This window comes from Mobula hypostoma, chromosome 11, assembly GCF_963921235.1.
Source record: "Mobula hypostoma chromosome 11, sMobHyp1.1, whole genome shotgun sequence".
NCBI lineage: Eukaryota > Metazoa > Chordata > Chondrichthyes > Myliobatiformes > Myliobatidae > Mobula > Mobula hypostoma.
In genome coordinates this window covers 54,519,468-54,538,750 of record NC_086107.1, presented here as the reverse complement: position 1 = coordinate 54,538,750, position 19,283 = coordinate 54,519,468, and the positions used below count along the sequence as shown (strand labels likewise).

Below are 19,283 nucleotides of genomic sequence, written 5' to 3'. Positions count from 1 at the left end.
AAGTTAACCAATTCTTAAAGTGGCAGTCCAACAGTTAGTCTTCGTCTCTCTCTCTCTCTTTTATAAACAAACTATCGGTGGTAAATAACTCTCTCTCTCTCTTTTCAAAAGCACAGTTAATAGGGGTACTTCAGGATCCCATCACAGTTTGACATAAAGGATTGCTTTGGTGGCAATCAACACAGATGATTTTCTTGTCCACGACTGATGCCTCAACAATTATAGAATTAAGAATTAATGTTAGGAATATCTACTTTGCTCTAATATGATAATAATCTGGTGAGACTTCCTGGAGGTCTGCACTGCTAGTGGGACTAGATATACCAAGATCAGATTAGAAGAGTCTAGCTGTGTACATACATCTATTGATGCTTCTGGACACATCTTCAGTGATGTTCCTGGAATCATCGGGTATTTCGGGTCTTTCAACATCATACAACCTCCTCCAGGTGACCCAGCTGGGGCTGATCAGACCCCAGCTTGTGTCCAGATGGCTAGCTACTTATGACTCCATGGCTCCCCTCTTTTGAGCCGCAGCCATCTTGAGGCCCTCTCTGCCGCATCGGTGGTACTGCGGATGGCTCTCCTCTTCCTCTCTCCCTCGATGCCCAAAATGCTGAAGGCCCTAACTAAAGAACGGGCTGTGAATCCCCTACAACCAACCTCCACTGGGAGACACCTCGCTCTCCATCCAGCCTGCTGACAGTTGCTGACCAGTCCTGCGTACTTGGAGAGCTTCCTTTCAAAGGGCTCCTCCAAGCTATCTTCCCATGGAACTGTCAGCTCCAGCAGCACCACTTGCTTAGTAGACTCAGACACTAGGACAATGTCTGGTCGCAGGGTGGTGGCTGCGATATGGTTGGGTAACTTCAGCTGCCCTTCGAGGTCCACCAACAGCTGCCAGTCCCTTGCAGAGGTCAGAATGCCTGTCGATGTTCTTTTGGCAGGTATTGGCTGCTCCCCAGCTCTGACAAAGGCAATGGTCTGCTTGGAGGGTTGGGACCGCTTTGCCCACTCAACTCCTGCACTGACGGCTTCAGCGATGGTCTTCAGGACCTGATCATGCCTCCACCTGTACCGTCCCTCACCAAGTGCCCTTGCACAGCCGCTGAGGATGTGCTCCAGGGTTCCTCGCTTGGAGCACAGTGGGCACGCAGATGACTCTGCCTTGCCCCATATGTGCAGGTTTGATGGGCTTGGAAGCACATCGTACACTGCCTGGATGAGAAATTGGATGCGGTGTGGTTCGGCTTTCCAAAGATCAGCTCAGGTCACTTTCCTCTCAACTGCATTCTCCCATCTTGTCCAAGCTCCCTGTTGCTTCATTCCCACCACCTTGCAGGCTCTCATCTCCTCCACTACTGCCCTCACCTCCTCCTGAACTAGACGACACCTTTCCTTCCCTCTGGTGTCCATTTGGGGAGTTGGAAAGGATCCTAGCCCAGCTCGGCCTTGTGTGACCACTCCCACCAACCTCCTGTGATGCAGCCTCGCCTCTGCCTCCTGCACAGGTTCCTCTGCCCTCCACTTCCTGCCAGTACTTACTTGGATCCCTGCTCTAGCCACCTTCAGGTCACTTGAGTCCCTATACTGGTAGCACTTCTCTGGCTCTTGTTACCTTGAATTCTTCCTCCAAGGATTTGAAGGGCAGTTGCAGTTTGTTGTGGTGTCCACAGAGTGCGATGCTGCTCAGGCTCTTTGGCAGCCCCAGCCATCTCCTGAGGTGGTTGCTAACACTCCTCTCTAAGGTTTCGACTGTCAAGATCGGAACTGCATAGACGAGGAGGGGCCACAGGATTCTGGGAAGAATGCCATACTGATACACCCAGGCTTTAAACTTCCCAGGTAGGCCAGACTTAACCACAGATTTCAGCCAGCCATCCAACTCGGTGCAGGTTGCCTGAATGGATGTTGTGTCCCTTAAAGAGCTGTCAAAAACTTTGCCTAAGCTCTTTACTGGTTTTTCTGTGATGGTTGGGATGGCTGTGAATGCGATGCTGAACCGGAACTTGTTCTCCGCCTTCCCTTTCCTCAGCACCATCGATCTTGATTTGGCAGGTTTGAAACGCATCCGGGCCCACTCCACCAGCTTTTTGAGCCCTTGCAGAATCCTCCGGCAGCCTGGGACTGATTCTGTGGTGACTGTGAGGTCATCCATGAATGCCCTGATAGGTGGTTGCCATTGAGCAGAATTCATTCTGGGCCCTCTGCACTCTGGTTCAGCAGACTTAGTGAGCAGGTTCATGGCTAGGGAGAACAGTGTCACTGAGATAGTGCACCCTGTGATGATGCCGATCTCCACCTTGTGCCAGGTTGATGTAATTGCTCCTGAAGAGACCCTCATCCTGAAGTTGCTGTAATAATCAGCGATAAGTTCTCTGATTCTGCTGGGGACGTGACATTTGGTCAGTGTGAGCTGCACCAGCTTGTGCAGAATGGAGCCATATGCATTTGCCAGGTTGAGCCACAACACTGACAGGTTGCCCTTGTTCTCTCTGGCCTCCCTGATGAGCTGTGTCACCACACTGATGTGCTCCAGACAGCCCAGCATCCCTGAAATGCCACCCTTCTGGACTGATGTATCAATATAGGTGTTCTTTGCTAGGTAGGTGCACAACCGGTTGGAAACTGCACTGAAGAAGATCTTCGCCTCGACACACAGCAGGGAGATGATGCGAAACTGGTCTATCTGGGTGGCATTTTCCTCCTTCGGGATCCACACCCCTTCAGCCACTTTCCACTGTTCTGGGATCTTCCCCCTTCTCCAGAAGATTCTCAGGATCTTCCATAGACACAGCAGGAGTTTGGGGCAGTTCTTGTACACTTTGTACGAGGTGTTGCTTGGTCCTGGAGCCGAGCTTGCCCTTGCTTTGCGGATGACCTCTCTGACTTCCTTTAGTTGCAGCTCCGACATGTCGAACTGCACATCCGGTTCAGGTGGGTCTATTAGGATGTCGCACTCTCCCAACTCCTGCTCTCTTTCAGGATCATTATATATCTTCTTCAGATATTGGTCTATCTCTTCCTGCGAACAGGCCAGTTTCCCACTGCGCTTCTCCCCCAGCAACTCCTTGGTGAACTTGAAGGGGGTGGCGATAAAGGCAGCACGTTTTCGGGCCCTTTCATGACGATGCCTCCGATACCACTCTGCCCAGCGGAGGACCCTGATCTTCTTTCGTAGTATACACATCAGCTGGGCCAAGCCAATGCGATCCTCTTCTCCTGCCTCCTTGTATTGGGACTTCAGCGCTTTCATCTCCTGCCTGATGTTGTGGATCCTCAATGCTCTTTGGTTCTTCGAGTAAGATGTTTTGGAGCCTTCCTTCTCCTCTTCTCCGAAGCGTTCAGCTGCGATACTGACAATAATTGTTGTCATGGCTTGCAGCTTCCTATCAACCCCTCCCTTCGCCGTTGCCTCCAGAATTTGGTTAACATCTTCATCAAACTGCTTCCACAGTGAAGTCATGTTAGCTGCAGGCCATTTGATCCCCCTCCTGTTAGACTTCATGTTCGAGGGATTAGTTTGCAACACTTGGAGGTTCCGGGCACTATGGGGTGACTCCGGGCCTGGCCCCTCCTTTGTCTCACCAGGTTGGACACCTGTGTGTTGTGCTGCTCCTGCTCCCACCAAACACTTCATCCTCGCTTGGTGGATCTTCAAGCCGCGATTGTTCTTGCAGATTTTGCCACATGCACACTGCTTCCTCATCGTCGTTTGTTCATTGCCTGGGTCTGATGTCATTGTGTCCATCCGACTGGGGTGCTCATCCTCCCCCCCTCTCGGAAAGTTGAGAAGGAGACAAATGAAGCTCATTAATTTGCAAGAAGACATACCCAAAAGGACAGGCTGGGCATGTCCTCCAGTCACAAAGACGGGAAAAGGAAGAAGAGATCAAAATAAAACCAACTGAGCCAATTCCACAGATGGATGACTAAAAAAGACTACATCAATTTAATTGAAGTTGTAGAATTCAATATAAAGTACAGAAGGTTGATACATGTCCAGATGAAAGATGTGCTGCTGACCCTCAAGCTTGTGTTGGGCTCTTTGAACAGTACAGGAGACCATAGATCAATACAATGGCAACAAGATAGAAAATTAAAGTAGCAGGCAAAGGCAATTCCCTAATCTGTATTTCGTTTCTCCATGTGTTATTATTTTATGTTTTTGGAAGTTACTGTTTGACTAGTCTATAGAATATAATAGTTAAAAAAAGAGGAATGTGCATTATTGTCTGGTATAGAACTAATTTTGACATGGTTGATCCCCAAGTCATTTTCAGGTAGTCCAAGCAACACACTTAACTATAGTCCATCCACTTTTACTTTATCATTGTTCATTTTTGGCATTTGTTTTTACTCAGTAAATTGCATTTCTAAAGGAAGGTAAAACATATGCACGAGACCACGTAAGAATAGTGTATTTCCTCTACTAAATATTTCTTTCTCTAAATTACAGTAGCAAACTGGACAATATGTACAATTTATTGGCTTTACAATCACAGGATTTTTATTCCAGATTTAGTTCATTTATTGAATCAAATACCCGAACTTCCACTGAGCTCTACATGAACCACAAGCCTGAACATTTCCTAAACATCCAACTTCTATGTGACCATTTGTCAGATCAGTATCAATGACCAGAGCACCTCTTTATGCCCCAGCCTATCTGTATAGAATGATGTATTACAGCCGCAGTGCTGTGTGGAAGATAAAGTCTCCTCCCTTAACTACTGATTCCTATTAGCCTTTGTTAGATTAGCAAACACTTTCACAATGAAAACATCAGGGATAAAACAAATACGATTAACCAAGTTAAATTACTGATTAATAATCAGAATAACTTTTGATAATCAGGATTAGTCACAGAAATGTTAATCAAAAGAAGAGCTTGAAGGTTGAGTGATTGAAGTTTGTCATTGAATTACCATTGTCAAATACATAAATCTCACAATTCCCATAATATAGCAAAGGAATCAGTTCGTATTCTTGATATGAATCATAAAGTTAGTTTTTTTATAAATATAATTTTATTTTTATTTTGTTCCAGCATGTTTAAGGCTTCTCATTTCTTCTGCCATACTTTATATTGAAATGTATTTCTTATAGACAAATATAGTTTATCAGATGATTATCTTAAATTCAGTTTTCATTAAACAGTGTCAAATAAGAATGCAATAATTATGCCTAGTGTAGATTATCAATAAAAATAAATCAAAAGTGAACCAACAAATTGCTCAAAATACTTGATATCATTAACAAAAATATTCTGATAGAATAAAAATTGAAAACTATTTAACAAAAACATTAAAAGATTCTGATAAAATTGTCTTTCAGATTCAAGAAGAAAAATTTGTCCAGCCTTTGCTCAGTTTGGAATAGGTAACATTTGAGAATCCTTTTGGTCAGTTAAAGCAGTTTATAATTGCACCTGTAGCTACAATTCACTGATAGTAGAGTGCAGATTCATCAGAATTATACCAGTGCTTAAGAGGACAAATTATATAAATCTAATTTGTATTGTAATAATGAATTTAATCAGATGTGAGGTGATCTTACCAACTGCCTGAAATAATAAAGGCATTTCATAAGGTAAAACAATAATCTACTGCCGACAAGAAAATATAATCCTAAAATTGGAAAAAGGCTATTTTATTTTCTCCACAAAATATAGTAAAAATTAGCAACTTCCGATAAAAGGTTTTATATATTAGATGTATTCAAAACCAGGGGAGACAACACACTGGACTTGGTTTATACCAACACACCACAGGCATACAAAGCAGCCCCCCGCCCCCATCTTGGCCACTCTGACCACATATCTGTCATGTTAACGCCAGCATATAAACCACTGCTTAAACATGTGAGAGCAGAGAAAAGAGAGATAAGGGTCTGGCCAAAAGGAGCAGCCTCAGCACTACAAGACTATTTTTTGCACACAGACTGGGACATATCTAAAACAGCAGCCTCCTATGATGACCATACAGACATTGAGGAGTATGCGGAGGCAGTAATCAGCTACATAGCCAAATGCACGGAGGATGTCACTGTGATGAAAACCTTCACCGCACGTGGTTATAAAAAGCCATGGATGACAACAGAGGTGCGTTCACTACTGAAGGCCTGTGACACAGCCTAAAGATCGGGGGACAGGAGTGTGCTTCGCTCAGCCAGGTCTGCACTTTCACTAGGGATCAGGAAAGCGAAAAGGGCCTACGTGGGCAAAATACATGGACACTTCCATGACACAGGTGACACCAGATGGATGTGGCAGGGAATTAAAGCTCTGACAGACTACAAGATCAGGCAGAAAACTGATGACAGCGACGCCTCTCTTCCAGACAGGCTTAGCAATTTCTTTGCACGCTTCGAAGCATCAAACACTACAGAAAGGGGGAGAGCCAGTCCCTTTTTACCATCTGACCAGCCAGCTCCAATCATTGATCCAAGGCAAACACGGAGGACCCTTGCCAGGGCCATCCCACGAAAAGCGGGAGGTCCCGACAACATCCCTGGACGTGTGCTCAAGGAATGTGCTGATGTATTAGCAGATGTACTGACAGACATTTTCAACATCTCCCATAGTCAAGCCATTGTCCCCAGATGCTTCAAAGCCTCCACAATCATCCCCGTAGCAAAGAAATCAGTTGTAGCCTGTCTGAATGATTACCGTCCCATTGCCCTGACCCCCCTAGTGATGAAATGTTTTGAACGGCTTGTCAAGCCTCATATCACAGCCAGCCTCCCCTCATCACTGGATCCTCTACAGTTTGCTTATCGTCCAAATCCCTCTACGGAGCACGCAACTTCCCCACACTGCACACAGTTCTCTCTCACTTGGACAACAAAGACACTTATCCCAGAATCCTGTACATTGATTTCAGTTCAGCGTTCAATACCATCATCCCGCAGAGACTAGTGGAGAAACTGTCGCTGCTTGGCCTTAACATTGCCATGTGTCGCTGGATTCTGGATTTCTTGACAGAGAGACCACAGTCAGTCCGTGTTGGCAGGAACATCTCTGACTCCATCACACTGAGCACTGGATCCCCACAAGGCTGTGTGCTTAGCCCATTACTGTTTACACTGCTACCACATAACTGTGCAGCCAGATTCAAGGAGAATCTGATCATTAAATTTGCTGATGATACGACAGTGGTGGGGATCATCAGCAAAGATGATGAAACAATATACAGGGAGGAGGTCAAACACCTAGAGAGCTGGTGCAGGGATAACAACTTGATGCTTAATGTCACCAAAACCAAGGAGATGATCGTCGATTTCAGACGGTCTCAGCCTGAGCACACACCCCTCAGCATCAGCAGCTCCACAGTGGAGAGAGTAGAAAACATCAAGTTCCTTGGGGTGCAGATCTTGGACAATCTCACCTGGTCCAGGAACACCACTGGGATTGTGAAACGGGCCCAGCAGAGATTGCACTTTCTGAGGAAGCTTAAACAAGCATCACTCCCCACTAACATCTTAAATACATTCTACAGAGGCGTGGTTGAGAGTGTGCTGACCTTTTGCATCACAACCTGGTACTCCAGCTGCAATGCTGTCAATAAAAAAGCCTTGCAGAGGGTGGTTAGGGGAGCAGAGAAGGTTATTGGGGTCTCCTTACCTTCTGTCCAAGACCTCTTTCAGAGTCGATGCCTCCAGAAGACACAGTACATCATTAAAGACCCCTCACACACTCTCCATGAACTGTTTGTTCTTCTGCCATCAGGCAAACGTTACAGGACCATCAAAAGTAAAACCACAAGGCTACTAAACAGCTTCCTCCCACAGGCAGTCAGACTGCTAAATAGCTGCTCTACCTGACTCTGCTTTGGACACTTTTAACTTGCACTGGACACTTATAACTTGATTTTAACTGACATGTGGCTGTTGTGTTTTACTATTTATTGTTATGTTTATTATTTAATGTTGTGTTTGTTATGTTATGATTGCACTGCCCCTGAGAAACGCTGTCTCATTCTGCCCTGCAGAGCTGATGTACGGTTAGAATGACAATAAAGTTTTTTGAATCTTTTAAGAGTAAGACTGTGTGGAACTAATGCAATACTAAACACACCACTGATTTTGATTCTGACACATACTAAAGGAACAGTGATGGGTTATGCAAATTTACTGCATAATAACAGAAAAGGTAAATGAAATGATACTATTTGAATTGAGACTTACTCTAACCATTCCTGACACAATTAGATGAATCCCTCGTGGCTGTTCTCCTTGGTGCACAACAACATCGCCATAATCAAAGTAAAGCAGTTTTGCTCGGTACTGAAGAAAGGAAAACAGCTAAAATTAAATTTTAAATGTACAGTACTAAAAGCAATAAAGTTATATCCAGTACATAGCATAAATCTAATGAACACTGAACTCACAACTATGATGCTAATGCAGTCAATGATGTATCAAACCAGACCATCTTCTTTATCTCACCCTGCCAAGGGTCCCACAGCCGCCCCATAGAGTCCTAGAGCACCGCAACACAGAAATAGGCCCTTCAGCCTATCTAGTCTGTGCCAGCCTAGTTCCCCTCAGATCCCCTTAAATATTTCATCTTTCACTCTAAATCTATGACCTCTAGTTTTAGTCTCACCCAACCTGAAGAGAAAAAGCCTATATGCATTCACCCTATCATAATTTTGTATACTTCTATAAGATCTCCCCTCATTCTATTCAACCCATGCCTGCAACTCAGGTCCACAAGTCCTGATAACATCTGTATAAATTTTCTCTGTACTCTTTCAAACTGATTGATAGCTTTCCTGTAGGCAGGTGATCAGAACTGCACACAATATTTTAAATTAGTCCTCACCAATGCCTTATACAACTTCAACTTAACATCCCATCACATGTACTCAATACTTTGGTTTATGAAAGGCAGATATCCCACCCTGCAAAAACTCATTTCAGGGAGGTAGCATCATCAATTTGTGGGAGACTTGCGGAACTTCTGGGAGAGGAGGGATGTCTGCAATAGAGTAGCTCCTTAGCAGCTAGCCGGGTAGTTTAAATAACGTTAGTTATGCTAATGAACGAATGACACCTGTTAAACTCACCTCAACATGTCTTTTACAGTCTTAACCCACCATGGGCAATAGAAGAGTCACTGTTGCAAACAGTGCAGCGAGCAACACTGTCATTATTTTGACCCCTATTAGGCAGGGGTACACTTTAGCGTAGTCTGGGGTGAAGTACATTTTATATTTTCTTTTTTTGGAACACTCTGCCATGGCGTGCTCTCTCTCTCTCGTGGTTGCTCTCTCGCTCGCTCTCTCTCTTGCTCGCTTTCTCTCTCTTGCTGTCTCTCTCTCTCGCTCGCTCTCTCTCACGCTTTCTCGCTCTCTCGCGCGCTCTCTCGTGGTCGCTCTCACTCTCCCGCGCGCTCTCTCGCTCTCTCTCTCGCTTTCTCTCACGCTCTCTCTCTCGCTGTCTCTCTCTCTCACTCACTCGCTCTCAAAAAATTGATTTCTGGGACATTGTATATAATTTGCAGGCATGAGGGAGCCACTATTAATATGCGGGAGACTCCCGGAACTTCTGGGAGAGGTGGGATGTCTGGAAAGCCAATGTTCCGAAAGCTATCTTTAAGATCCTCTGTACCTGTGATTCTACCTTCAATGAATTATGGATTTGTATTCCCAGATCCCTTTCTTCTACTGATCTCAGGAAATCAAAGTAGTACATCTTTGTTCTGCTACAACACATTCCTGAGGCTTTGGAATGGCCTTCAGAAGTAGCAGGAGCAATGACTATCTTCTATTCAGAGGAGGCAGTATTTCAGTCTAGTGATGATCATTCAAAAACTGTACCCCATGAATTCACACTGTTGCAAAAAAAATTGGCTTTGGCTCAATAATACATTCACAATAATGAGGAAGGACCACATATTTTGTGTAACTTGCATTGTGTTAAATTGGTGTACTTTAAGTGTGCATATTATTCAATTTCTCCCCTATGCTACTGACTTGTGATAACATGGGAAAATGTCAATCTATTAATGACTGTCTATTTCTACATAGTTGTAGAACATGCACAAGTTGGCTGTCCTAGTAGTCAGTGAAATGAGTAACTGGTAACTTCTGACTCTAATGGATGTTTATATCAAACCTTGTTGGAAGATTGCGTCAATTCATACAACCAATGCTCATCATTGGGTGGCCTTGGGTGGCAACCGGCTTTGGTCAGAAGCTTTCAATGTGTGCATGTTGCTCCCACTGATGCACAATACAACTTGGTGTTCCTCAAACCCTGAGCAAAGCTTATTATAAAAAGTTTTTATTCATCCCTAAAACATCATTGGATAACTAATGAAATGCTACTTTTAAATAATGCTTTACTGACCAGTCAGGAATTGTAGAAAGTCGTGGAACTTGAGGTACTTAGAGAGGGTAGTAAAATCTCTTCTTCAAAAAGAGAAAGCATAGAAGACTACCAGTGACTAAGCAATAATAAGTACCAACAATGTGTTGTCCTGCATTTTGAAACCTATCTCCTCTGCTGATGACAAGCACATCTTTAATAAACATCATTTTACTTCTATATGTAAAGAGGAATTTTTGGAGCTTCCTGTAACAGCACAGCCTATACAAACACGATCTCTATTACATGTCAAATTTTATAAATATACAGTATGTTAATTAAATAATAAATGTGACCCACATATTTATCATTATCCCATTCTTTCAAGACCTCCTTGCTATCCTATTACATATTTTATTGAAATGGACAGCCTGGAATCTATCAAAAATTCTAATAAGCATTTTAATGAGGGTAACATTTCAGTCAAATGAAACTATGTAAATCATACCGGTGAACACCCTTTGGATGGCTTTAAATTTAGGTTTACTGCATATTACCTCCATATGATGCCCCACCAGGTCTTGTAGGCATCTATATGCACCACCGTAATTGTTGAATCCTTTTATCTCCTGATGGCTCACTGAGGAGAGCCATGAGGAAATAAAAGGATTTCCAAGTAAAGATCTTCATGCAAGCAAAAGCCATTTCCATCTTCCATAAACCTCAACTTGTACTCTCTGCCTTGAAGGAAGTGGTTGAGAATAAACTGCATCAAAGTAAAGTGATATGGTATTACATCACATATTACGAGGCATGACTGGGCAGCTCCTATTTGTTGATACACCAAAGCAAAGCAGGGCAGTGGGGATTTGTGATGACTACAAGGTCATGGTAAATCACTGCACAAGAGATTAAACCAATGATGAAGGGTTTATTTGCTGCTTTGGCTAGTGGGAAGTTCTTTATTAAACTGGATTTGATCACAACCAATGTCTACCCGACAAATAACACCCACAAAGGGCTCCACATAGATTAGAACCTAAGTTTCAACAGCATCAGTGATTTTTCAAGCATACCATGAAATATATTTTGCTGAGGCTACACGTGTCATGATCATAGATACATCTCGAGTTCAACAGGATCTAAGGGTTAAAAACAACCATCAAAGAAGAACAGAATTTTCCCTCAATAAGCATTTGAAAACTGTCTCAAGGTCATATAATAGTCACAAAATTCTTCAAGAATGCTAAATAATTAGCAGCATTGAACTGAAAACAACTTAATCATGGGAAGAACCAATCTAGCATAAGACGAAGAAATTAGAATCAAGAGTTAGGTTTAATATCGATGGTATATGTTGTAAAATATGTTGTTTTGCAGCAGCAGTACATTGCAATGCATTAAAAAGCCCTATAAGTTACAATAATATACATATACATATACATATATATATATATATATATATATATATATATGTAAAGATTGAAATAAGTAGTGCAAAAAGGAAAAAGAAAAGTGAGGTAGTGTACATGGATTTATTGTCCATTCAGAAATCTGATGGCGATGGGGAAGAAGCTGTTACTAAAACATTCAGTGTGTGTCTTCAGGCTCCTGTACCTCCTCCTTGATGGAAGCAATGAGAAGAAGGTATGTCCTGGGTGTGGGTCCTTAATGATCTTTTTGGGGTGTCACCTTTTGAAGATGTCCTTGATGCTGGGGAGGCCAGTGAAAGTTTGCAACTTTCTACAACTCTTACCAAACCTGTGCCATAGCACTTTCATACCAGACTGACAACCAGAGGTCAGATGTGAAGTAAACAAAGACACTGGACATTTTCTGGAAGATGGTTGGCATCTCATTGCCCTCAATAGCAACTAGAAGAGCAAACCTGGACTGAAGTGTTAAAACTGAGCTGTTTGGACAAATCAAGCTTATGCTTTGGTGTACTTGATTGACTCAAAAATAACAACTAAGATACTTTTTAACTGTTGAAGTGAAAGATGCTTATGACAGTGTAACATCCAATAATCCAATGGTGGGTTGGACCAGGACTGGACTGTAAATGTGGTATCATCTCATTGGAGAACAGAATAAATAGGACATAGGTGTTAAAAAAATATATTAATTCCTTACCGAACCCTGGTGTGTGTAAGAACCTAGATGGAGGAGCCCTAAGTTCGTGACTCAGATAAAAGGTTAATTGCACGATGCTGTGTTTAAGTGCATGAAGTATTAATGCAGATGGAAGAGAAGCAAGGTGAATGCAAAGCCAGCCAAATAAACAGTAGTTTGAAGCATTAACACATTTAAAAAGAGGAGTTGTATTAAATGCAGCTTAATACTAATTTTTTTGTCCATTGTGTCAGTTGGTACCCTATAAAAGACAATGGGATCAACAAACACCTATGGTAGTAGAGCACGTAACAATCCTGGAGAAGGTCATGTCCAAACTGTAACAGTGCAGAATCTAAGAAAAACTAGCAAAATTTCCATTCCTGCAAGGATCAGTGGAATCTTGAGGCTAATGAACTGATGCTAAGGGCCTAAACCTGACTCAGCTCAAGGTATTAATGTGCATGAACCAGCCAACATGGTACAGCTCAGCCTACTGTTGAGTTGTTGAATTATTATGGACTTCCTTGCCAACATGGCTACAGCAACTTTGTGTTATTGAAAGCTGAGGCCAGATGGCCCTGGTTTACATGGCATGAAGATGCATTTCATCAGTACAAACCTATGAATTGTTAATGGCTAACACACAATTCAGATAAGCCTTTGAGACCTGGATATTATGCATCCCCATATGGAGTTAAGTGCTTCATCTTACAAGTAATACCGTTAGCTTTAAAATCATAGAGCAATGCAGCATAGATCAATGCCCTATGGTCCAACAAGTTTATGCCAACCATCCAGCTAGTCCCACTTTCTGTGTTCGGCCCAAATCCCTCTAAGCCCCACCCCTCCATGTACCTATCCAAGTGCTTCTTAAATAATACTATTATTCCTGCCTCAACCACTTCTCCTTGCAACTTGTTCTATGCACTCAAACCCTCTGTGTGGAAAAATTATTCTGCAGGTCCCTTTTAAATCTTTTCTCCTCACCCTAAACCTATGCCCCCTAGTTTTAGACTCCGCTACCCTGGGAAAAAAAGTTACTGCCCACTTTATCTATGCTTCTCATAATTTTAAAAAAGGAATAAAGATATAGCCTCACCAATCTCTCCCAGCAACTCAGACCCTCTAGTCCTGGCAGCATGCTTGTAAATCTTTACTGCACTTTTTCCAGTTTAACATCTTTCCTATAATAGGGTGACGAAAACTGTACACAGTACTCCAAATGTGGCTTCATTAACAACGTGTACAACTGCAACATAATGTCCCAACTCCTTTATGCAATGCCCTGACTGATGAAGGTCACTAATATTTGCATGGCTGAAAATCCTTGCTGACATACTTCAAATCCTTTTGACCTTACATCAATCAATCAACACAATCAGCACATCAACGGCTCCAGCATTGAGAATGTTGAGGTGGACTTTAACCTTGCCTGCCTATATTGAGAAAAGACATTGTCACAACCATTCATTATCTTTCTTTCCGAAGGTGTCTCATTTCTAACTTGCATACCAAACATATCTCACACAGTGACCTAAAAGGCATCTGCTGAGTTGTTTTTAAAACATCAACCTTGCACTCAACTGCCATTGTTCAAGACTGTTACAAATATCAACTCCAATTTATAACAGATTGAATAGGCTTCTCAAAACTATGGAAAAGATGTTGGGAGATGTTTCAGACATCCCAAGATTTCTGGAGAGATTGTCAACCATAAGGGATCTTTGACTTATGAGGAATGTGAAAATAAACACAGACTACCTCTTACCTTCACTATTTTCAAAATTTCTAGCAGAGGCTCCTGCAGGTCAAGTCCATGAAAACTCAGATCCTCTTTATGAGATGGTAGCATAACCTATTATATACACTCATGATCATCTGTCTTCAACAGAATTTATTACTCTGACATGAAGATACCCCATACAGTAATAGAAGCTGCAAGGAAGACTTGACCATCTAAGTGAAAATATCTTGACTATTTTTGCTAACTGGATAAAAAAAAATTCTCTAAGTGGGCGGAATAATTCCTTGAACTTGAACAATTCACTTCAGTCCAGAAGTTAACAATTGCATGAAATGATTAGGTAGCTATAACCTGTATTCAATAATTCTTCCTTCTATTCGTCAATAAATGCGCTACAGTAATTCAGTGACTTGCACTGTAAAATTTTGAGAAAAATAGTTAAAGAAAACATCAATAAATAAATAAATACCTTAATGAACTCAATCTGCTTCTCTGCATTATGCAGCCAGGGCAAATTTTTTAGCAGTTCTTCAGCAGTTGGTGGTTGTATGGAAGAAGGAAATTTCAGAAGACGCTTCATCTTTTCTTCAATCATCTGTTTCCCAAAAGCAGCCAGGAATAAAAACTTAGTCAAAATCTAATGTAGAATAGCAGCAATAAACATGTGCACTAAAACTTCACTATACTGCATGCACTGAGAACCTGGGTGTGGTAGGAAGTGGGTGGGGCAAGGGTATTGCGTGCTTGTTAATCAAATGTACCAGTTAGTTATGAGTTCAGTATATTTTCATTTAATTATTAACACTTAAAGGTTAGAGAATAAGGGAACTGTTACATAGCATTTACTAAGAGGTTGACAACCATCAGTAAGCAGGCAAAAAGACACAAGTGATGTGCAGTGCAGAGGATTCCTGGGTACTTCCATAGCCATGTCCTGATTTTGGCCAGGGAACTCCCTTGGCAGCACCCTGGTATCATTCTAAGTGCAGGTTGACGAGGAGTGCCACTTTGGGAAGTGCTGAATGTGTGGGTTTATACTGTATTACTATAAAAACTCAGCAATGTGTTACTCAGTCATAAAATTTAGTGCAATTGTTATACTCCTGTGGTGGCTAGTTGTTCAGTAATACAGTATCAAAATCACACTTTGCACTCTTACAGTAGTTTAGTGGTGTGGATCGGAAATAACATCTCGTCGCTGACAATCAACATCGGGGTAGCTCAAGGATGTGTGCTTAGATCAGAGCTCTACTCTCTCTACACCCATGACTGTGTGGGTAGCCATAGTTCAAATTCAGTCTATAAATTTACTGATGACACTACTGTTGGCATAAGCATGAGAAATCCTGCAGATACTGGAAATCCAAAGCAACACACAAAATGCTGGAGGAACTCAGCAGGTTAGACAGCATCTATGGAAATGAATAAAAAGTCAATGTTTTGGGCCGGGACCCTTATTCAGCACTAGAAAGAAAGGGGGAAGATGACAGAATAAAAAGATGGAGGAAGGGGGAGGATAGCGAGAAGGTGTTATATGAAGCTAGGTAGGCAGGAAAGGCAAAGGTGAAGAAGGAGTCTAATAGGAGAGGAGAGTGGACCATAGGAGAAAGGAAAGGAGGAGGGAACCCAGGAGGAGGTGATAGGCAGGTGAGAAGAGGTAAAGGGCCAGAGTGGGGAATAGAAGAAGAGAGGAGGGGAGAGAATTCTTTTTTAACCAGAAAGAGAAATTGATATTTATGCCATCAGGTTGGAGGCTACCAAGACAGAATACAAGGTGCTGCTCCTCCTCCCTTACTGTTGGCACAATTTCAGATGGTGATGAAGTAAGGTATGTACAGGAGTGAGATAGATCAGCTTGTCAAGTGGTGTCACAACAACAACCTTGCACTCAATGTCAGTAAAACCAAGGAATTGATTGTGGACTTCAGGAAGGGTAAATCACAGGAACACACTCCAGTCCTCATTGGGGGAATCAGCATTGGAAAGGGCGAGTAGTTTCAAGTTCCTGGGTGTCAACATCTCTGAAGATCTATCTTGGGCCCGACATATTGATGCAATCACAAAGATGACAAAATTCAGCGATTCATCTTCGATTCTGAATGAATATGCTGCAGTTGTCACCGACTTCATCAAAACCTGTGTGACGAGAGTGTGCTTTTGAGGACATACCAGACATACCTAAATCAAAAGTCATGGATGAGCCAGGAGATTTGCAGACTTATGAGGGCTAGATCTGTGGCATTCAAGACCAGTGACCCAGAACTATACTATAAGTCCAGGTACGACCTACAGAAGGCTACCTTAAGAGTGAAAAAAGATTCCAGTTGAGGTTAGAGATGAAATTGGATGAACGTCAGCTCTGGTAGGGTTTATAGGTCATTAATTCATATAAAGCAAAACCTAACATCACGAATGGCAGTGATACTTCACTCCAAATGAGCTCAATGCCTTTTCCGCACTCTCTAAAAATGGAGAATAAAACTACACCTGTGTGAATCCCTGGAACATCCCAAGAGCAGGGTGAGGTGCCTCAATGACTATTGCCCAGTGACATTCATATCTACTGGTTGAGATGTTGGTCTTGGCTGCAATCAACTCCTAGATAAACAAGGACCTGGACCTGCTGTAATTTGCCTACAGCAGATGCAATCACACTGCTCTCCCAGACCCACACTTTGTAAGTCTGATCACCTGGATGTACTTCTAATCCCAGCATATAAGCAGAGTGTACAGACTGTAGCACCATTAGTGAGGACCAAGGTCAAGGGAGGTGGAAGAGCACTTACAAGGTATACTTTGGGTCGGTGGATTGGACCATCAACTATACTACTTCAATGGAACTCAGTGCCTGACAAAGTTACCAGGAAGGCAATGATTCCTTTGCTGGATGTTGATTTGAAGGGTTGCAACCTCTGGGTAATTGAAAAAGTAGTCTGTAACAACAAAATGACTCTTCCCATTACAATCAAACAAACCCACTCCAACTTTGAAATATAGCCTGTCTGGTACAGGGTGTTGTGTAACCAGTTCTGCTTGCTACTTTGATCTGTAGGTAAGCCATATTTCACATGAAGCAATGGTTTGGCTGACGTTTTGGTTCATTCTCGGCCAGTACACCACTTCACAAACTCTCTGTTTACATTTTTCCTCACTGAGATGCCCCTCGTGTATCTTCTGGAGCATTTCCTTGCATAGCGACAGTAGAATCACAAACCTGTTCCCTTTAGACCGTATCTTTCACTACACACAGTTCAGCTCTACATGCCCAATAATCGTGAATACACACTGGACAGTCATTCTTAGATGCTGACCAACCTTTCTGTATTATATCTTACGAGTTATTTTGTTGTTTCATCTGACTCTGCTGCTTTCCTAATCTGCTCTGTTCTATCAGGAGAGACTGAAAGGGAGGTGACAATCATGCTAACATAGGCCTGTATATCTGCATTAACACCTTGGTCACTTTTCTCTTTCCTTTTGATTGCTTGAGACAGCTCATCATCAGCAATCATATTTTTCCAGTGTGTAGATCATCTTCACATCATATTTCTATAGTCTTATCAACATGCACTCTATCCTCATGGACAGTAATTCAGTCGTTTGGACATAATTGAGACCAATGGTTTAAGGTCTGTCTCCACTTCAAAAGCTTATCCATAGATGTACTGATGGACCCTTTCACATGCATATGTGCTGGCGAGAAGCTCTCTCTCCATCTGCATAGTTGGCTTCTCCCCTTGATGTATAAGCTACAGGTTGTCATGTGTCATTATGCTGTTGCAGTAGTACTGCTCCAAGAATGTGGCAGGATGCATCACTTAAGATCCTAGTAGACCTTTCTGTGTCATAAAACTGCAGCACAGGCTCCTCAGTTATGACTCTTTTGAGCGTCTGGGAATACTCTTCATGTTTGCACTCATTTTGCTGCTCAAAGAGGGACTGCAATTGGGATACTGGGCAGCCTGTGGCATTCTTAGTGCAGAGAGGGAGAGAAGAAAATGTGAGATGTTAGTTTGATCAGAGCCCCACTTCTATGTTCCCTAGCACCATCAGACTTTTTGAGACTTACCAAATACTTCTTCAAGCAATGAATCAGAGAGAACACTTCTGCAGGTCAGTGAGGTGCTAAATTACCAGACTAGAATGCCATTTTAAAGTAAGCCTGCTTACAGCTTCGGAAATCAATATGCTCAATTTTCATTTGCCGCTGATACAGAACTGCAGGAAGTGAGTGAGCTTTCTATGCAAGTAATTTCGATTTGAGAGATGTGTGGTATTAATATGTAGTGTTATGCCCCCTCTCTTTGGTTGCAATCCATTTCAATATCTTGACCACTTCCAAGGCCACATCCTTAGCAAACTTTAAATGGTGGATGGAGGACTACTTAGTTCTTCCTAAAAGACTACACTCTAGTCTTTGTTGAGAAGGAAAAGAAGCCAAAGAGCAAATGTTTGCGGATACAAGAGACAGTACGTGATGGAAATCTGGAGCAACACACTAAATGCTGAAGGAAATCAGCAACTATGGAGGGAAATGGACAATCAACCTTCCCGGTCAGAACATTTCCGGTCTGGAAAAAGAAAGAAAAAAAAAGAAGCCAGTATAAAAAGGTGCGGGGAAGAGGTGAAGCAATCATGACATATGACAATTGAAAGTGGATGCAGGTGAGAAGGGGATGATAGGTAGGTGAGGGAGAGAGAGGCAGAGAATGGTGTAAGTGGAATGGGAATGAAGAAGATGGAATAGTGGGAAGGGAAATTGTGTTTTTCCAGATATCTCATTCACAGATCCAGCATTTATTGACAATGACTGAGAAAAAGACATGTCATTACATACAGGTGAGGTTCATTATTAGCAATGGTTGTACAGAATGAACGTATGGAAATGCACAGAGGTAGAAGGATTTTTGTACTGCAAGTTAATTTGCTGAGGAATGATATTTTGTAATAGAGAGATTTGCCTTAAGACAGTGAAGTAATACACACACTAGGATGTAGATGAAATTGTAACCATGCTCACTTCTGCCAATCCAATGAAGCATCTGGACATTGAATGTAGGTATGTAGGAAATACCTTCCAGCTCCTACCTTCTGCAGTCACCTCCACATA

At 42.4% G+C, this 19,283-nt stretch overlaps 1 protein-coding gene across 2 annotated transcripts in view; it reads right to left on the bottom strand.

Moving 5' to 3' along the window:
• The window catches only part of LOC134354289 (sodium/hydrogen exchanger 11-like), a 110,450-nt gene that overhangs the window by 34,973 nt on the left and 56,194 nt on the right, over positions 1-19,283 (bottom strand). For both annotated transcript variants that reach the window (XM_063063215.1, XM_063063214.1), the window contains exons 3-4: positions 14,643-14,768; positions 8,188-8,286 (exon numbers count right to left, since the gene is read on the bottom strand). In XM_063063215.1, the coding sequence (XP_062919285.1) occupies positions 8,188-8,286; positions 14,643-14,768 (225 nt within the window). The remainder of the gene's footprint in view (positions 1-8,187; positions 8,287-14,642; positions 14,769-19,283) is intronic.